The sequence below is a fragment of the Eptesicus fuscus genome, chromosome 11, assembly GCF_027574615.1.
Source record: "Eptesicus fuscus isolate TK198812 chromosome 11, DD_ASM_mEF_20220401, whole genome shotgun sequence".
In the NCBI taxonomy this organism is placed as follows: domain Eukaryota; kingdom Metazoa; phylum Chordata; class Mammalia; order Chiroptera; family Vespertilionidae; genus Eptesicus; species Eptesicus fuscus.
Genome location: NC_072483.1, coordinates 50767912 through 50789155, shown reverse-complemented (window position 1 = coordinate 50789155; position 21244 = coordinate 50767912). Strand labels below are relative to the sequence as shown.

The window sequence follows — 21244 nt, the reverse complement described above, 5'->3', positions numbered from 1 at the left end:
CTACAAATTCAATGCAATTTTTATCAAAATCCCAGTGACATTCTTCACAGAAATAGAAAAGACAATCCTAAAATTCATATGGAATCACAAAAGACCCCAAATAGCCAAAGCAATCTTAAGCAAGAACAAAGCTATAGTAATTAAAAGTGTTAAAGCAGACATATGGACCAATGGAACAGAACAGAAAGCCCAGAAAAAAGAGTCCATGCATCTACAGTCAACTCATCTACAGCAAGATTGCCAAGAATAGTAAATGGGGAACAGTAGTCTCCTCAATGAATGATATGGGAAAACCAGATATCCACATGCAAAAGAATGAAATTGGTCCCTTATCTCACAACATATACAAAAAAATCAGTTCAACATTGGATTAAACACTTAAATATAAGCCCTGGAACAATAGAAAGAAAACAGGAAGAAAGCTTTTTTTAAAAAAATCTTTATTGTTAAAAGTATTACAGAGGTCCTCCTTTTTCCCCCATTGACCTCTTCCAGCCCGTCCCGTCAGGAAGAAGCTTCTTGACACTGGTCTGGGCAATGTGTTTTTGGATGACACCAAAGCACAAGCAACAACAGCAAACAAGACAGGTGGGACTATATCAAACTAAAAAGCTTTGTACAGCAAAGGAAACAACAGAGCGAAAAGGAAACTTAAGGAATAGGAGAAAATACAGGCAAACCATATATCCGATAAGGGAAGGGGTTTATGTCCAAAATATATAAGGAACTCATACAACTCAGTAGCAAAAACCAAATAACCCAATTTTAAAATGGGCAAAGGACATGAATAGACATTTCTCAAAAGAAGATTATATAGTGGCAGATGCTCAATATCACTAATCAACAGCTGTTAGAATGGCTATTTTTAAAAAAGACAAAAAAATACCAAGTGTTGATGAGGATGTGGAGAGAAGGGAATCCTTGAATACTGTTGGTGCAAATGTAAATTGGTATATCAATTATGAAAACAGTATGGAAGTTCCTCGGAAAATTAAAAACATAGCTACCTTGTGATCCAGCATTAGGTTGCCTTTTAACGCTGCTGATTGTTTCCTTTGCTGTGCAGAAAATGTATCATTACACGGAGCCTGCATGTCTGTTTTTGCTTTTGTTGCTTTAAAATTTGGAGAGAGATTTGGAAGTTTGTTTTTCTCTACTTGGAGGCTGTTAGTGGAATTTATTGGGTGTCCTATTCCTTTTGTGGAATTAAAAAAAACAAACTAAAAAGATTATCGAGTAGTTTAAATTTGGGGAGAGATTTACAAATTTGTCCTTCTCACTAGGTGGCTGTTAGTAAAACATATTAAGTGTACTATTTCTTTTATGTAATTAAAAACCAAATAATTAAAAGCAAGCCTGCACCAGGAGATCACCGGTTCCATTCCCAGTCAGGGCACATGCCCAGCTTTCGGACTATATCCCCAACAGGAGGTGTGCAGGAGGCAGCTGATCAATGTTTCTATCTCCCTCTCCCTCTAGTATTACAAAAAACAACAACAAAGAAGAAATCTGAGGCCAGCCTTTGAAATTAAGATGTAGGGTTGCTACTTTTAAACACCTTAAGACGAACACACAATTTCAGAAAGTCACTTCTTCCAAAATTCTGTTTTTTTAATACTTTAGTTTTTGTATCCACACAATAATCTAACCCTCAAGGATTTTTTTTTTCTTACATTTGGGACATGTTGGTACTTTTATAGTTACTTGTATCACATATCCATTCTCCCCTTCCAGATTTAACTGAGGAGGAAGTCTTAATTCTATCCTGCTCATTCTGTAAGTTAATGGGAGAGATGCATATGTAATATTTCATATCTCTATTTTTCAAAACCTTAATTGACAAATTATACTATCATACTTCATTGTCTTTGTGACTCACTATGTCAAAATTCCTCAGTGGACAGAGTCTTAACTTAGGATTGAAGCCTACTGTAACTTCAATAAGATTGCCAAAGCATGTGCCTAAAAAATATGTACATGTCATAATATCCTACCTCAGTTATTGTTTATGTTGCCAAGTTCCCTATTATCTGAGTATACTTATCATTAGTCAGCATTCATTATTTGTATATAATAATACATGACACAAAAATATCATTGCCTTCATCAAAGAGCCCAAAGAGAAGAGAGATATCAATATACAAAAAGGAAGCGGAATGTAAGTCTAAGAAAGATGTATTAAAGAGAATATATGCAAATATTGGTTTTTCTTTCTTAAATATTTTACCACAGTAATGATGTTATCTGGGAAAACCACCGCAAATTATTTTTCTGATAAACACCAGTAGTTTTCTTTCCCAGGTTTACTCTTCTTAAATTATCTTAAGATTCTCCTGGTTACAAAATAGGAAAGCTAGAAAAGGAAGGGGAAATAGCCCAATAGTGTCGCACTTCTGGATAACATAGTCAGCTGCTTATTTTCTGTATTTTATATTCTTTGAGGAGCAAAAATAGAACTTGGGTGTGTTTTTAAAAGTGTTATCCAGATGTAAAAATTAAAAAGAAAATAATATATCCACTTTTAGGTCATGGGAATGAGAGGCTTCTTGTTATGTTAGGTGATAGCCCCACAGTCTGCTGTATTAGAAATGACATTTTGGCTGTCAGTGTGAATGGATTTGCCCAAATCGGGCCTAAACTGTCAGGCTCACTCCTTCTCTTTTGTAGAATTCCCTTTGGAGTCCCAGCTCTCACATGTGCCACACCCTAATCACTGCTTGCGGCTCTGCCCCACAAGCTTGGATAGTGCCCTTGTTCATAAGGAGAAGGGCCATCTCTAGGAAGCATGTGATTTTGCTTTGATGGCTGTTATTACAGCTCATTTCTCCAAAATTGTATGACATTGCTTCAGTGTGTCTGTTTAAATCCTCCATTTGGAACCCATGACTGATATTTACCATTTGATGGAACAGATAGGAGACTTTCCATTTCAAGTGCTGGAAAGCCAAACCCATGCTCTCTGAGGCAAAAGGGAAGTTATAGGAAAAGTCTGGTGTTAGTTGACTCAGAAGCTTAATAATGCCAACAGAACTCTGTCTCCAAGCTCCATCTTCATTTTTAGGCTCCTACTGCTGACAAGGTGCTGGTAGAGATTCCATGTCTGTATACTGCAGATGCTAGTCAGCTGCAATAAGAGACTGAGCAAAGGGTCTGGGCCTGGCAGGCATTCACTTAATTATCTTACACTAGAGGCCCAGTGCACGATTTTCGGGGGAGTCCCTCAGCCCAGCCTGCGCCCTCTTCAGTCCAGGAGCCCTTGGGGGATGTCTGACTGACGGCTTAGGCCCACTCCCTGCCGGCAGTCGGGCATCCTTAGCACTGCCTCGAAGGCGGGAGAGGCTCCTGTCACCACCGCTGCACTCACTAGCCGTGAGCCTGGCTTCTGGCTGAGCTGCGCTCCCCCTGTGGGAGCGTACAGACCCCCAGGGGGCAGCTCCTGCATTGAGCGGATGCTCCCTGGTGGTCAGTGTGCGTCATAGCGACTGGTCGTTCCACTGTTCAGTTGATTTGCATATTAGCCTTTTATTATATAGGATGCCCTTCTCTGAACCGGTAGTTCTAGTTTCAGGAGAACAGAATGTGCTTATTGGCTTAGATCTAGGTCACATACTCTCCCCTGGAACTGGGGATAGGGTCAGTTCCATACGTTTCACATAGATTCAGGACTGTTATTCAAAAATAAGAAATGCCCACTACATAAAATGACAAATGAAATCACCAGTTACAAGATCCTAGTGTACAACCTACCAAATACAACAGTGTTAATGTAACACTTTGCTGGGATGTGCGTGTAGAGCACAGTGACAAAGGAATTCTAAAGCAGCTCAGCCTATATCCGGGACATTGAGAATTGCTGAGTAAGTGAACATTATTTTATACATGTAGAAACTGAAGCCTAGAGAAATCAAAGGTTCAAGCTCACATAAAACATTAGTTTTAGAAACAAGAATATAATCTGAACTTCCACTTTTGGCTACCATAGAGGAAATAGATACACCTTCCCATCTTAAATAAATAGCACACCAGAAAAAGCATGTAAAACAGTAGTCAGACATTGAACAACAGATACTGAAAGAAGGAACACAAACAATATGACTCTTAAGATTGCTCTTGATTCCTACCTACAGGGAGTTTCCAGGCCACAGCAAAATGGAGGGGGAATCGAAGGAAAGCCCAGAGGTCTAGCTAAGTTGAGGACACAGAGATTGGTGTTTGGTGAGGCAAAGTAGCTAAGATTTGTGGGACAGAGTACTGAGGGACAAAGCTCTGGAATCTTTTTCAGTCTTTGAGTACTTACCTACACATGCATGAGAGGAAACCATCAGAAAGCAGTAGGCTGAATAATTATGAGATTCACCCAGGGCTGGAGAATACTTTTGCCCACCAGTAGGGGTGGAAAGACATCATAATATATGAGGAATTGTACTAAAGGGGCATCTTAGTAGCATAACTAAATTAGCATAGGCCAGAGGCTGCAGTGAGGAAAGAAATAGAAGCTATTTAAAATGATCCAAATGAAATCTCCAGAAATGAAAAATATATCTAAAATGAAAATACACTGGGTGGACTTCTAGGAATATATTCTAAGAAACTCGAAGCACCAATCAGAAAGGATGTATGCACCCCTATGTTCATAGCAGCACAATTTACAATAGCTAAGATCTGGAAACAGCCCAAGTGCCCATCAGTAAATGAGTGGATAAAAAAAGCTGTGGTACATTTGTACCAGGGAATATTATGCAGCAGTAAATAAGGATCCTTACCCTTTGAAATAGCATGGAGGGACCTGGAGGGTATCATGCTAAGTGAAATAATTCAGTCAGAGAAAGACAAGTATCACATGAGCACACACATATGTGGAATCTAACAAAATAAACTGATGAACAGAGTGGATCCAGAGACATGGAAGCATGGAACAAAGTGTGGAAGCTCAGGGGGGAGGTAATCAGCCAAAGACCTGTGTGCATATATGCATGGGCCATGGACACAGACAATAGGGTGCTGAAGGCCTGGGGCAGGGGTGGGCTGGAGGGGGTGAGTGGGGGAAAAGGGGACAGATGTAATACTTTCAATAATAAAGAATTATTTTTAAAAACAACATACACTGGTGGTATTAACAGCATGTTAGGCACCACAGAAGAAAACATTAGTGAACCAGCAGGCATATAGCAAATATCCAAAATGAAGGACAGAAAGAATGTTTTTAAAAAAATGAGCACAGCATCAGTGATCAGTGGGACAGTATCAAACAATGAAGCTTAAGTGTAATTGGAGTCAAAAGGAGCAGTGATGGGGGGCCAGGGAACAAAACAGTTATTTGAAGGTTCAGTCATGTATCAGTTAATGATGGGGATATGATCTGCTAAATGAATCATTAGGCATTTTCATTTTTGTAGAAGTATCATAGAGTACTCTTACACAAACCTAGCTGGTATGGCCTACCACACACCCCACACTACATGGTATATATATATATAGCCTATTGCTCCTAAGGCTGCAAACCTGTATAGCATGTTACTGTACTACATACCTTAGGCAATTCTAACAGAAGAAGAACTTTTGTGTAGCTAACTATATCTGAACACAGAAAAGGTACAGTAAAAGTACAGTATATAAAAGTGTGTGTGCACACATTGGGGAATCGGGAGGGCTCTGGAGGGAGGTGCCTTTGGAGAGAGAGAGATGTCAGGAGGAGGGAAAGAGGAGGAGGAAGGGAGAGCAGAGGTCAAAAGAGATCCAGAGAGATAAAGCTTGAGACAAGAAATAACAAAAGCAAGGAGAGGGAGGAACAGGGCTGGGAGGAAAGAGAGAGAAAGAGAAACAGAGAGGCCCTGATGGTTTGGCTCAGTGGTCAGAGCATTGGCCCTCAAACTGAAGGTTGAGGTTCGATTCCTGTCAAGGGCACGTACCTCAGTTGCAGGCTCAATCCCTGATGTGTCTCTCTCACATCGTTGTTTCTCTGTCTCTCCCCCTCCCTTCTACTCTCTCTAAATATCAATAGAAAAAAAAATATCCTTGGGAGAGGATTAACAAAAACATAAAAGAGAAACAGAGGAAAAGAACGTGAGATTGTGCGCACACATGTAAGCAGGTACAAGGCAGTTGCCCAGCATTGCTGAGCCTCCTCATCTATTTAAACCAACGCGAGCTAGCAGTAAATTCAACATCATAGTTGGGTCCAGCATTTTTTTCCAAAATTGCAAACAAACGTTTTGCTTATAATCCATCATAATTTTAAAGGACCACCATCGTATATGCGCCTCAGCCTGAAAAGTGAAGTTGTTCATCCCTCACATATATAACAAAATGAATTTATAGAGGACATCTCTAGGATTTAGATATTAAACGTGTCCAGTTTCTCTTAAATTTTATTTTCACATTTCAGCTTCTTAATGTGTTTATAGTTTTATGGTTTTACAGGACTTTAAGTTTGCACACACAAGAATACAGTGAACAATTTTTTAAAGAAGAGAAATTACTTTTATACTATTGTTTTCTGTATTAACATCTTTAAAAATAATTTCAATGTAGGAAAAATACGTAAACAGAAGAAACAAATTATTTGCCTTTTCCACTGGTACTCCTACAAAGTTTTTTGTTTGTTTTTTTTAAAGTTGGGGAGAGGAGAATATGTATTACATACAGATGAATAAAGAATGACAGCAGAGCCCTAGCCAGTTTGGTTCAGTGGATAGAGCATTGGCCTGCAGACTGAAGGGTCCCAGGTTCAATTCCGGTCAAGGGTTTGTACCTTGGTTGCGGGCACATCCCCAGTAGGGGGTGTGTAGGAGGCAGCTGATTGATGTTTCTCTCTCTCAACAATGTTTCTAGCTCTCTATCCCTCTCCCTTCCTCTCTGTAAAAAATCAATAAAATATATATATTTTTAAAAAGAATGACAGCAGAATTCTCATCAGAAACTATGCAAAACAATGGAATGACATCTTTAAAGTACTCAACAACAACAACAAATGCCAACCTGGAATTCTATATCCAGCAAAACATCTTTTAAAAATGAAGACAAAATAAAAATGTTTTTAAAAAAAAGCTGAGTGAAAATATCACCAGGAGACCCATAGTACTAGAATACTAAGGGAAGTTCTTCAGGCAGAGGGAAATCATACCAGATGGAAATTTAGATCTATACAAAAGAATAAAAATGCCGGAAATGGTGAACATGTGGGTAAGTGTTAAATTTGTGTTTTCTTCATTTTAGTGCCATTAAAGGATAATTGACTGTTTAAAACAAAAATAGGGATGCATTATATAGTTATACAAGTAAAATATATGACAACAATAGCATAAAATATGGGGTTGGGAGAGTGCAAGTATACTAAGATGCTATACCTGTACCTGCAGTGGTATAATATTATTTGAAAGTAGACTGTTAAGTTAAAGATATATATTGTAGACTTTAAAGCAAACTTTAAAAAATAATAGTTATAAGTTAATAGTGGAAACAAAATGGATTCATAAAATCTATGCAATTTATTCAAAAGTATGCAAGAAAGAGAAAAAGGAATAAAGAACAAATGGAATAGTATATAGGAAACAAAAGTAAGATAGCAGGCTTAAACCCAGTCATACTGATAGTTATATTATATGGAAATGTCCAAACACCCCATTAAAGGCAGAGGTTGTCAGATTGGATAAAGAGGCAATATCCAACTAATTGCTACCCATAAGGAACCTATTTTAAATATAAATACACAGAGAAGCAAAAAGAATAAGGTATAGAATTACCAGGCAATACTTCAAAGAAAATTAGAGTGGCTATATTTATATTAAATGCAGTTTTTAGACAAGAAATAATGGGAATAAAATTCATCAAGAAGACATAACAATTTAAAATTTACATGCACCTAATAATAAAGATTTAAATTACATAAATCAACAACTGAATTGAAAAGTGAAATAGATAATCCATAATTATAGATGGAGAGTTCCTACTTTTCTCCCAATGGTAGAACAAATAGACAAATAGAGTAGAAAATTATTAAGAATACAGAAGCCTTAAACAACAGTATCAACCAATTTGACTTAATTGGTATTTATATAATACTAGAAGCCTGGTGCATGAATTTGTGCACGGGTGGGGTCCAGCTGGCCCGCCCCAATGGGGGCCCATTGGGCGGGGCGGGGGGGGGGGCATGGGTGGTTGGCCAGCCGGCCCCGCCCCCGATTGGAATGTTGAGGGCCAATTGGGGGCCAGGCCGGCTGAAGGGGGGGAGACAATTGGGGCCCAGATCAGGCCGGTTGGCTGCCACAGTGCGTGTCATAGCCACCAGTCGTTCTGGTCATTCTGGTTGCTGGGCTCTTATATATACTATAGATTCTCAGCAACAGCAGAATATACATACTATTCAAGTGAACATGGAAGATTCACCAAGACAGTTTTTCAGGCCATAAAACAAGTATCAATAAATGTAAAAGGACTGAAATCATACAAATCATAATCTCTCACCACAACAGAATTAATTTCAAAATCAATAACAGATATCTGAAAAACTTCCCACATATTTAGAAATTAAGCAACTTACTGCTGAATAACTTCATGGATTAAAGAAATTGCAAGGAACATTAAAAAATGCATCATATCAAGATTCGTGGAATGTGGCCACAGTAATATATATGGTGAAATCTTTACCATTAAAATGCTTATTTTAGGAGAAGAAAGAAAAGGTCTTCAAAGAGCTAAGCTTTATCTTAAGAATAAAAAACAAGACGACCCAATTAAACCAAGCAACAGAAGGATGGAAATGCTAAAGATAAGAGCAGCGATCAATAAAATAGAAACAATAGAGAAAATCTGGATCTCTTTTACTAGAGCTTTAAGAGGGTTTTTTAAGCTACATAGTTTCATAATTTCTTGTGCATTTTAGTCAAACCTTTTTCCTGATATATTATAGGAATACTTCCATTCATAACATAATATGTTAAAAGATTACACTTCTTTAGAGGACAGATTTAAAACCAGGACAAAGAGAAATTAAAACCTGGTTGTGTGGAAATGTCAATATTAGTACCTACTTGGCTTTAAGGAATCATGGGTCAGAGATCATGTGGTCTGGTCTGAGCCTGTTGTCTCTCAGTGTTCAGTTTAGTATGTGAAACATGGGTACAGACTGTCACTGAGCTGTGGATTGTACCCTGGTTCTTACTGCATAACCAAGTGAATTCATTTATTTTATTTTGCTATTACACCCCCATACTAAAACTTTAGGAGAATTGATTTACTGTATTGATATTGTACTACTCATATTTCAGTGCAAATTTATTCAACTAGTGAAACTAAACTTTCAATGTAGAAGTGTTTAGGTTATGGCATTCGACATTTTAAAACTTTAACCATGATTCACTTTAGAGGTAAAGTTCTCAGAGGTCCTTTAACAACAACAAAAAAATTGCTTCTGAAACTTATTTTTTTGAAAGTCTAAACATTATGAGTTTCCTAATACTTTAAACACTCATATATTGAAATGCAACTGTTTTTGCATTGTTGGTTATATTTATGGTTATAGTATTTAATATACAATCTGTACCTTGTAATGTGATCAGAATAAATAAAAGGAATGCCTTGAGAACTTCCATTTTTCCACTGCGTGATTCCTGGGTTTCAGGCAGATGGCTGTGTGTCAGGGGCCACTCTTGTGTGTATGTTGGCACCAGAACCTAAGTGTTCTAGCACAGCGGTCGCCAACCCATGGTCCGTGAGGTCCGAAAGGTTGGCGACCGCTGTTCTAGCAAGTTCACGTGTCTGCACCACATTAACCCAGCTGTCACTTTAGAGATATTTCTCCCTCACAGGCGAGGAATGGGGATAGGGACGGAGGGGATAGGGACATCCTTAACACATTAAGCGCCCAGTCAGTCATCGGTGACTGACACTAACTATACTTTCTGTCCGGAAGACAAAATAGGCTGGGCGCTTAACATGTTAAGGAAACCATAAGGAAATGTAAATGCAGTATTACAGTGAATGGGGTGTAGGCTTGGAATTGGTAATTATTTTTTCTGTACATGTTTACTTAAGGTACTGTTTTATACACCAGTCCTTTGTTAAGTACCCCCTCCCCACCTTTTGTTTGAGGGAATCCCTACACAGCTTTATATATTTGTTCCTAATGATCATAGCCAATGTTAAGCATTCTCTTCTCATGGTTTAATAGTATAATCAAAATACTTTGACTGAAGTGGCAAAATTAGTACCAAAATTCTAAATTCCAAATCCTTTGGATCAAAATTAAGCCATCTTGGTGAGACTAAAATTGGATACTTAAAAGATAATTCTGATTGCCCTAAAGATAAAATGGGGAAAAAAGGGAAAATGCCTTTCCTGCCCAGCTGTCTGCCTACCTACATTTCTTTTTTTTTTTTTTTTTTTTGGTTTTGATCATCTGTTCTCTCCCTTCCTCGCCCAATACCATGCTGCAGAACTGACTCATCAGAGCCTCCGGAATGAAGAGCGGCAGCCGAACCTCATTCCCACCTTCCCAGGCAAAATTTCGTTTCCCCTAATGTTCTTATCACCTCCATCCTGATCTGCATTTGCGTCTGCAGCAGGCTTTGCAGGCAGTCTCTTTGGCTGTTTGTGTTCATGCTTATTTCCAGAGGTAGTGTTATGGAAGGGAGAACGAGAAGGGCTGGTTTTTTTTCTCTTTCCACAGCATGCATTTCCTTTCCCCTGTTTGTTCCTGACGTTCAAGCTGGAGATGTGAATGTCAGGAACATGATGGGAAGCAGACGCCAGGGTTTTGGTCGGTACAACAGTAGTTCCAGTTGAGAGGGGCTTCAGTGTTTACGAGGGTCAGTGCCCAGGGGGCACACACTCTTGGCCTGTGCCACGGGGCCCCTCATTAGTCCACCCGTCTCCCTCCCTGTCTGTCCCTCTCAGCCTGGCTCCAGCCAGTGCCTTCTCTGTGACAGACTCGGGGTCCACTAATGAAGCTAGTCTTTCATCTCTTTCTAAGGTGATTAACTTGAAAGGAGTCCTTCTTGGGTGAAAAGCAATCTCAATGTCATGGTAACAAAGTTGTCTTTTCTCCGGTTGCAAAAGAGAAGAGTGCTTTAAAAGTCCTTGCTATGCCCTTTGTTCATGAAGGTATGATTCATGCCAGGTACTCTGTCACTGACGCACCAGAATCTTTGGAGGTGGCCCAGGAAAGATGGCAGTGGCCAACTCACAAGGTTGCTTGGCTCTCAGGACCACCCCTGACCTCACTGATACTGTTTTATGCTGAAGCCGATGGCTCTTTTGTATTACCTCACCAAAACAGCCTCCCTAAAGAAATCCTTTTTCAGTAAATTGATCGAATGATTTGTTTAAATGACTCCAAGGAAGACGTAGTGGTGTTTCTAAAGGAAGCCATGGCTCCCGCCTATAAAGCAGTGCATGTTATTAAGGTGGTACAGTAAACAGCAGAAACAGGCAGCTTGTGAGAAACAGACTAGTGAATGTCATAGGATAAAGTAAGATGCTATTAATACCTCAGTCATCACAAGAATATGCCCATTAGCCTCAACTATCAGAAACACAGGCAAGAAGTCAGAAGTTTGTTTTTGTGTGTGTGTTTTTTAAAAAGATCTCACTTCTGTGTGGAATCTAATGAACAAAATAAACTGATGAACAAAGTAGAAACAGAGGCATGGATACATGGAACAGACTGACCGCTGTCAGAAGGGAGGGGTGGGGGGACTGGATGAAAGAAGGTCCAGGGATTAGCCAAAGAACATGCATGCAGAAACCACAGACACAGACAGCAGTGTGGTGATGGCTGGAGGGAGGGGGGGTAGGGGTTGGATGGAGGTGGCAAAGGGGTGAAGTTTTTTAAAAAAGGCCTTCAAGAGGAAGATTTTCCTGATTTACATCCAGTGCTAGCAAAGTTCTCATCAGATTTCCTCATTCACACTAAGAATCATTGAATGGAAAAGAGAGAAGGGAATGAGGAAGAAAGAGAAAGAGCCGACAGCCTTGGAGAAGTAGAGACAGGAAAACTAAGATACAAACATGAAAACATACAAGTCGAGAGCCATTTAGAATAAAAATTCTATTTAAAATGACACATGGAAAGTGTTCCTTAACGAGCGCCTGCTGGTTGTGTGGTTATGAAGACATCAGTGATTTCATGCCCTGAACGCGGACCAGCTGCAGGTCACCACGGGCTGTCTGTTGCATTGTGGGGCATTCCAAGCAGGAGTCTCTCATAGTCACAGGCTTTGGCCGGAGCCCTGAGCCCCTGGAGACCACTCCAGACCTCCTTTCTCCCAGATGCCTCCCTGGTTCTTTCTTAGCATCCTCCCAAGCAGAAAGAATCTCCAAGGTGCAATTTCTGATCTTCTAATTGTTATATTTTGAATGCCAGTTACGTTCTGATTTCGTCATTTTAAGACAGGTAATCAAAATACAACCATGAATACTAAACAAAGGTGTCGGCAGGCGTCGGTGCCCTGAGCCTCCTCTGCGGGAGCAGCACCTGCTTCCATGGTGCTGGCACAGCAGGGCAGCCCAAGAGCTCTTCTCCGTGTAGAATGTGCCCGATTGATTTTTTAAGAGACCTTTTTCTGAATTGGCAAATATGTGATATAAACATCACCGATTATGTAAGACTACATGCAGAATGAAATAGTTAAAGCTCGACTTTAGCACAGTCACCCTTTTAATAACAAAGTATTTGTCACTTTTTCTTGAATGCACTTGACACTGTTACAGTATGACTTAGTGCCCCTCAGGAAGGAAACTTGCTTCCAAGCTCAGCCAGCCTGTCTCTGAATTTCTGGCACATTCCAGCTCCTGTTCCTCACTTCCCCCAGCTCCTCATTTGCTTAGTAACTGAACCGACGTGCTAACGCATGGAGACTACAGACTAGGAACTTCCTTAGCTTTCAGGCCTCTAGGCCCCCCGCACTCCTCCACAGCCATCCTCTCTCCTCTTCCTCTTTTTTGAGCTCAGAGAAGGGGGAAAGTAACTTTCCTCTAATTCAGAGCCAATCCCTCTGCCCTGGGTCCCATCGCCCTTTGATGCCTTCAGAAACCTTACTCCCTGAGGTAGTTACCTCCTCTTTCCCAGGAATCTTCAATCAGCCATTCCCTTCCCTCCAATGGTATTATTCACAAACACGTAAGTGATGGCATATTCAAAGAGGAAGAGGATATTGGCTAGGAATGCATTGTAGGTTTCTCCCTTTAAATACACTGCAGAAATGCTCTACTGACAGCTTCCCTCCCAGACTGCTCCTCTACTCTTGTTCCTTCTGTTAATGCCATCACCCCTCGCCCGCTCCCAGTCACCAGCCTGAAACCCTAACTGTTAGCCCAGGTGCTTCCCATCTCCAAACCCTGTTGGTTCTGCCTCCCAAAAAACTCTTCATCCCTTTCTCTTGATCACCACTGCCTAAGTGCAGATCCGTGTCATCTATCCCCTGGACCACTGCCGTAGCATCCTCCGCAATCTGTCTTCTTCCAGCCTGTCCCCCTTCCTTGACGGTGTCGCTCCCCTTAAATATCATCAGTGGCCTTGCATTGCTCACTAGGCAGAGTATACATCTGTAGCAGTGATGGCGAACCTATGACACGCGTGTCAGCACTGACACGCGTAGCCATTTCTGGTGACACGCGACCGCTGAGGCGGCCGCATGCCGAGGATAAAACATTTGCTGCTCCTGAGGATGAAACATTTGCGAAATAATGTTTTTTCCTCAAAGTGACACACTACCCGAGTTATGCTCCGTTTTTTGGCGAAGTTTGACACACCAAGCTCAAAAGGTTGCCCATCACTGATCTGTAGACATGGACAAGGCCCTGTCTGCCGCCCATCTCCTGCCATGCCAGTCATTTCCACGCCCACCCTTCCTTGGAATTCTCTAAACATATTGCTCCGCTCATTCTTTGTGCCTTTGATCTCCCCGCCTTTCCTATGTGCCAGCAGGGACACCCCATGGGTCACCTGGCTGACCCTACTCAAGCCTGAGGAGCGCCCCTCCCCCCCTTCCTTCACACTTGGTAGGCGCTGTCAGCAGAGCATTTTTGCAGCGTATTTAAAGGGAGAAACCTACAACGCATTCCTTGAGCCAATATCCTTTTTATCTTTGTATGTGTCATCACTGTAAGTGTTCATGAATAATAAAAATAATTAATGCAGTCTCTGTTTGGATGACCTCTAAGGAAATAAAAAAGAGAAAAAGGCTGCAATATTCAGTTTTTTGCTAATGCCATCCAGTCATGGAGCCATAGAGGTCACAAAACAAAATTTAAGAAATATGAATTTTAGATACAAAAATTCAAAAGGGAATTTAGGTGAACCCTATTGTACAAATAGAAGCTTCGTAAGCTTCTGGTATTTTGGTGCTAATTTGTAGAACAGTTTCTTGGAGAGCTATGTAAGCAGCTTTCCAAAAAAATTAAAAACAACAATAAAACCATCCCCAAATTGCTCAGGATACCTTTATAAAAAGCTGTCCAAGAAGGAAGTGTGTAAATAATTTCCTGAAGATTGCTTTCTGAGATAATTGTATGATCATTTAATTAGAGGACACTGGGCCTGCTTGGACAGTTACACCCTTCAGGAAGTGGAATACGAAGAAATGTGCCAAGATTTGCAAAATGCCACATTCACTCTTTCTTCTGTGAAGGTGAGGTAGAGAATTAGTTCTATCATAACATCTCAGTGCTATTTGCAAGAGCCCTTTATAAAGTAAGTTCACGTGATCTACTTTGTGCTCTCATTGTAACATTAAGACCCTTAATCATGAGTTAACGGGCAGGTACAGAAGTGGGGCTTCCAGTCCCTTCTTATTAACCTTACCAAGTTAGGTGAGACTGGACTACCCTGAGATCTGGCAACTGAGAAGCCAGTTTGCATCCCAAAGACTTTCCTAAAAATAACCTCACAGTTCTATAGCTATTTATATAAGATTCTCTAACCTTTTTTATGAGTCAGAGCTATCTATGTCACTCATTCTCTTCAGAGTGAAGCAGGGTTGCATAGTTCATCCAGTTTCATTCACTCAGAGGAACATGGACCAACACAAGGACATCCCAGTCTATCTGAATGTTGATCTTGGACTCTGCTTCAGGAACTCCAGGAAATACTTTCAATTTGCAGACTCTGAGCATCATTAACAATCCAGAAGCAACTGTGTCTGCATTCCTGACGCTTTCCCATCAAAGACATAAAAGGGATTGTGCCTTCTTTCCAAAATCAACACGATGCTTAGTACTCAAGCTCACTTGGCAATAACCAGAGTTACGAGCACATACCTGCTTGGAATGAACCCCAGGTTACCCACTGCAGCCATATATGGGTAGTTTTCCAGGAGTAGTATTTTGAAATCTGATAGACCATATTTCATTGATTCTAATATGTACTTTTGTTTCATTTTAACACCTCAGAATTGGCATTTTTGTCTTATAATCAGTGGCTTGTCATAATTTTATTGACACAGTTTTTCTAAATGGAATATACAGGGTAGGACAAAAGTAGATTTATAGTTGTGAGTGTGCAAAAGTTTATTCTTGTATTATTATTTATTAATGTATTATTTTTCCATATGAACTGTAAACCAACTTTTGCTCCACTTACATTTACTATAAGTCTTATGTTCAGTAGCATCTTAAGTTTGAAGAAATGATTATATATATATATAAATTGCCTTGGTTTCTAAGACCTATTTGATACATAAATAGAAGAGCAGTAAAAATGACCATTTTAGCTGTGAATTTCATTATTAGCAATAGCTGTTTCAGCAGATATTTATGTTGGAATCAAATAGTCACACTCTGATATTCACGCTCTTGTATTACTGTTTTTCTGCAGGAAGAAATCATATATATATATAAGAAATTATCTCAAGTAAATGTAATTTGATACAGCTCAGTGGCTTCCTTGTTCCCTCTCCCTTTAAAAAACAAACGAACACACAAAACTTATTTCTTGAGTGCATTTTCAGCCAATATTTGCTCAGAAATCTTATCGTGTTACTAATAATATTCATTTTTTTCTATTCTCTGTTTGGGGTTTGGATTCATTACTTTCCTATTTGACCAATACTTTTTCACCTGAGTTAAGGTAGAATGCCTTCTCTTTCCTGTACATACTAGGTGTACCAGTTACTAATGCGGATTTTTTTTCAATAGATGGAGTTACACATATGTTGATATATATGCGATTTGATATGTATGCTATTTTGTTGTATTGACAGCAAGTTTCAAAACTTCATATGTCAAATTTGCTGAAGGTATTAACATCATAGATACTTTTACGCTTAAAAATGTCGAATTTTGTGGTAAGAAAAGAGCATTTGAGGGAAGTTTTAATTCATTACTTTATTTTGAAGAAAATGTTATCATATACTTCGGGAAGCTTATGGTGAACATGCTCCATCTCAAGATACTTGTGAACGCTGGTTTAAATGCTTTAAAAGTGATGATTTCAATGTGAAAGACAAAAAAAATCCAGGTCAACTAAAAAAGTTTGAAGACCAACAATTACAAACATTATTGGATGAAGATGCATGTCAAACTAAAAAACAACTTACAGAAAGATTTAACGTTGCTCAGCAAACAATTTCCGATCATTTACAAGCAATGGGAAAGATTTTAAAGGGAGGAAAATGGGTGCCACATCAACTGAACGAAAAACAAATGGAAAACCACAAAGTCATCAGTAAAATGTTGCTTCAATGGCATGAAAGTCTTTTTTGCATTGAATTGTGACTGGTGATGAAAAGTAGATTTATTTTGAGAATCCCAAACGCACAAAATCATGGGTTGATCCAGGCCAACCATCAACATCAACTGCAAGGCCAAATTGCTTCAGAAAGAAGACAATGCTCTGTGTTTGGTGGGATCAAGAAGGTGTGGTGTATTATGAACTTCTAAAACCAGGTGAAACCATTAATACTGATTTTGTTGTTGGTAGCTAGGATAGGATTGCATAAATGGGGGGGAGAACAAATAATCAATTTAAACCACGCTTTCATCGTGAAATGACCAGAATGTGCCAGAAGACACGGCAAAGTAATTTTGCTTCGTGATAATGCACCATCACACACTTCAAAACCAGTTAAGGACACGTTAAAAGATCTTGCCTGGGAAGTATTAACCCACCCGCCATATACACCAGACCTTGCTCCTTCAGATCACCACTTGTTCCGATCGCTGGCACATGCACTTCCTGAGCAGCACTTCAAAACGTATGAAGAAGTGGAAAATTGGGTCTCTGAATGATTTGCCTCAAAACAAGAAAAGTTCTATTGGGACAGTATCCACAAATTACCTGAAAGATGGGGAAATGTGTAGCTAGAGATGCACATTACTTTGAATAAAGCACTTTTGATGTTTCTCTTGAAACTATCCGGTTTTCTTTGATTACAAAATCCGCATTATTAACCGGTAGTAAAAACCTATAGGTGTCTTAGCCCTGGAATCCTTTCTTCTTTGGGTTCCTTCCTTAGGGATAAAGGACTCAAATGTAGTGTAACCTTTATGAGCTGGAATGGTTCCTGAGTAATCCCTGTGCTAAAACACGGTTCCTGACTGACAGTAGTTCCTAAAATACATTCAGTCTCTTTGCTAACATAGTATCAAATAGTTTTGAACAGAAATTGGCACTTTATGCTGATTCAGTCGTGACCAGTCACTAAGTATCACCTTCAACATCTGTGGCCCTCACTGTGGTCATAGGGGACAGAAGGTGGATCACCCGGCAAAACCCTTCTCAGGACTCAGACGTGCTGTGCATTGCTCCTCCCCCTCCTCCTGCCTGCCACAGTGCTCAGAGAATGCCAGCATAACACGTAAATGGGGCTGCTCACTATGAAGGGAACAGTTGCAAAACTCCAATGTAGAAATTATTTTCAAAAGTAAATTGCAGAATATTGGTGTGATTTACCACCATGTATAAGACAAAGAGGAAAGAAATTTTAACTGCTTGTCAGTTTGACTCAACTAAGGCTTTGCGGAATGTGACCATATCATGTCCCTTGAGTACTAACCTTGGCTCGTGTGTGTGTCAGCTCTTTACAGGAAACGGCCTCCTCACTCGCTTTTCCCTCTGGCCACTTTGTCGCTACTCTCTTTCAGGTCCACACGTTCAGAGGGCCACACTGGTGTGAGTACTGTGCCAACTTCATGTGGGGTCTCATTGCTCAGGGAGTGAAATGTGCAGGTAAGAGCTCTTCCCTCTCACCGTACTGAGTAAGGAGTCAGGAGGAGGGCGTTGAGGAGATTTGCTGTTATGCACAATGGGCTGGACCCTGGTTTGCCCTTAACACACATGCAGTAGTCTGGATTTTCAGGCAGCCACTTTGGAAATTGATATTTTATCTGCCCTTAACCTTGTACTTAATGAACAACAGACTAGGGATCTGGTATTAGTCAGCTTGTTCAAAAAGTCTGATAAAAGGAGATACAAGTAAGGCAGTTATATTTAACTGTTGTCTTTGATGTTGCAGGAACTAAATTTATAAAAATGATTTTTTTTAAAACAGTATACAGGGACCTATGATTGTTGCCTTGGAAACTGAATTTTAAAGATAAGTTGTTAAGCTGGATTGTCCTTACTAAATTTTTGTGAAATCGAGTTGAAGCTTTAGAAATCTGAATTTATCTTCGAAGAGGGTTACCAAATTCTGAAAAACCACTTAGTCACTAGTATTTTGTGATATTTTAAAATTTTGAATATGCCAAATCTTTTTATAAAGCATAACCACAGTATTTTTAGATTTAAATTTAGAAACTTTTAAGATTTGCACATAAAGAAATAACCATGCTTTATGAAAGAAGTAGTTATTCACACCATGTGAAATTCATTTGTATATAACAACCATACAGAGTATTGGTCATTGATTCAAACTGCTCTAAATTCTAACATAACCACTTAAATTTTAAATACATAGTGTTTGGTCATATAAGTTTCTTTCTGCTATTTAAATTGTAAAACTGAAAACTGCCTTCTTACATGTCGCTTAGCATGAAGATTAACATTAAAAGTGTATACTAAGAGTAAAGTAGTTTAAAATTATAGCTATAATAATCCTGTCAAATCTATCACTGTAAAAACCTACATTTCTTTTGTGGCCTGATTTTTAATGTAATCTTTTATGTTATGTGCAGAAACTTCTAGGGTATGATTTTCCTTATTTCTAAATTGCATTTTTGTTGAATAACAGGTGCAATATGCATTGCATGTGAATGTCCCAAATCACCCTCCTTTTAGTTATTATCACTAAGGCATGAAAAAGTCCCAGGCATCCATCACTAGCCAGATGCTTACAGGACCCGCCACAAGGAGGGAGAAGACCGCCCACATGTTGACTTTGACCTGTGCAGAGGTGTCCACTAAGGAGAGGCTCAGCTCAATCCCGTCTAACTCCTCCCTCAGGCAGGAGGGTGACAGCCCCAGAGAGTAAATAAAAATAATTATCATCCTGGCCAGTGGTTACCCAGGGTCGGGGTGAGGAAATACCAGTGGGAAGGCTGTTTTTGAGCCTTTGAACTGGAAAGGAACACAGTGGAACATAAAGTGTTGATGAAGTGGTGGTGTTAAGAACATCGGCACTGCTGTGGTTTTTCAAAGGCAAATGGAATATTCTTTCCACCTGTTCAAGGAACGCTGGTCTCAATAAGCCTGGATTGCCTTTATGACACAGCCTTGACCAGCTGAGACTTGCAACAGTTTCCTAAACACTCTATGACTGTCACTAACTTCAGAAGCCCTTTTACTGGCATGTGTCTTCTTTACGGTTTGAAAGGGTGAAGGCCATTACATGAGAATTCTGAGTCAGCTGTTAGAAGAGAATAGGTACACACATGAATAATCTTTAGCAATAGGCTACATTCCCAAATCATGTTTGAAAGAAATGTTTGAACACTTATGATCGTAATAATATGAAGAAAAGGAGAAAGAAAATGAGTCACTCCATCCCACAGCCACCTGCATTAATAGCCCTCACCTCTTGTTATGAGTCAAGGGGCAGGAATGGAAAGAAAAGCCTTGATTTTTCATTTTATGTTACATCTTGTGCTTAGAAGCATTAGTCTGTGTGATTTGGACCATGTTGATGTGTAATATAAGAACAAGTCAGCTTGTTTTTTAAAGTGGGGATGGTTGGGATTTCAATTAGTTCTGATTTCCATGACAACTAATTACATTTGGATTGACAGTTGGGATTCTTAGATATAAAGTGGCTCATCCTGACCTTTGAGCCATCACTTTATTTGAAACAGAATGCACAGAATTAAGAATTTAAAGAGCCAGAGAAAAGTAACTGGTAGGCTGAACAGTGGCTCCCCAAAGATTTCTACTTCCTAATCCTCAGATCCTGTGAATATGTTACCTTTTGTGGCAAAAGGGGCTCTGATGAAGTTAAGGATTTTGAGACGGTAGAGTGTCAGGATTGTCAGGTGGGCCCAGTGTAACCATTAGAAGAGGGAGGCAGACGAGGCAGAGACAGAGAAAAGATGTAAGGACAGAAGCAGAGGTCAGAGAGAGAGGAGCCATGCCTCTGGTTTAGCTGGAGGAAGGGGGCCGGAGCCAAGGAATGCAGGCCTCGAGAAGCTGGAAAAGGCAAAGGAAAGAAACAGTTTCTCCCCGAGAGCTTCCAGAAGGAGCACAGGCCCGCCAACACTTTGCTTCCAGCCCAGTGAAGCTGATTTTGGACTTGTAACCTCCAGAACTGTAAGATGAGAAACTCACGTTAATCCACAAAGTTTGTGATAATTTGTTATAGCAGCAATAGGAAACTAATGCACTAGCTACTGAACATTAAAGATATCACTTCCAAAAAAAAAATGGCAGCTTACTCCTGTCGGAAAAGAGATGTATTTATTGCTTTTGATCTCTAAGACAGCCTGCTTCATTCCGGTTTCTTTTTTCAAACTCCACCAAGGAAGGCAGACTTGTCAGGAATTGTTTTTAAAATATGTTTTTATTGAGCTCAGAGAGAGAGAGAGAGAGAGAGAGAGAGACAGAAACATTAATGATGAGAGAGAATCATTGATTGGCTGCCTCCTGCACACCCCACACTGGAGATCGAGCCTGCAACCTGGGCATGTATCCTGACCGGGACTTGAACCATGACCTCCTGGTTTATAGGTTGATACAACCACTGAGCCACGCTGGCCAGGCAAAGACTTTTTTAAAGGAATGTTGGCCAAAAGCAGTGATTTTGTATCCCACCTGCCCCCTCTTTTTTTTTTTTTTTTTTTAAACAGCATATAAAATGTTGGGTGGTGGTGCAATCAACAG

The 21244-nt window shown here is 39.9% G+C and overlaps 1 protein-coding gene across 2 annotated transcripts in view; it reads left to right on the top strand.

Annotated features, from left to right (window-relative positions):
- Nucleotides 1-21244, top strand: part of CHN1 (chimerin 1) — a 151115-nt gene that overhangs the window by 106973 nt on the left and 22898 nt on the right. For both annotated transcript variants that reach the window (XM_054723345.1, XM_008138536.3), the window contains one exon: nt 18079-18163. In XM_054723345.1, coding sequence (XP_054579320.1) covers nt 18079-18163 — 85 coding nt within the window. The remainder of the gene's footprint in view (nt 1-18078; nt 18164-21244) is intronic.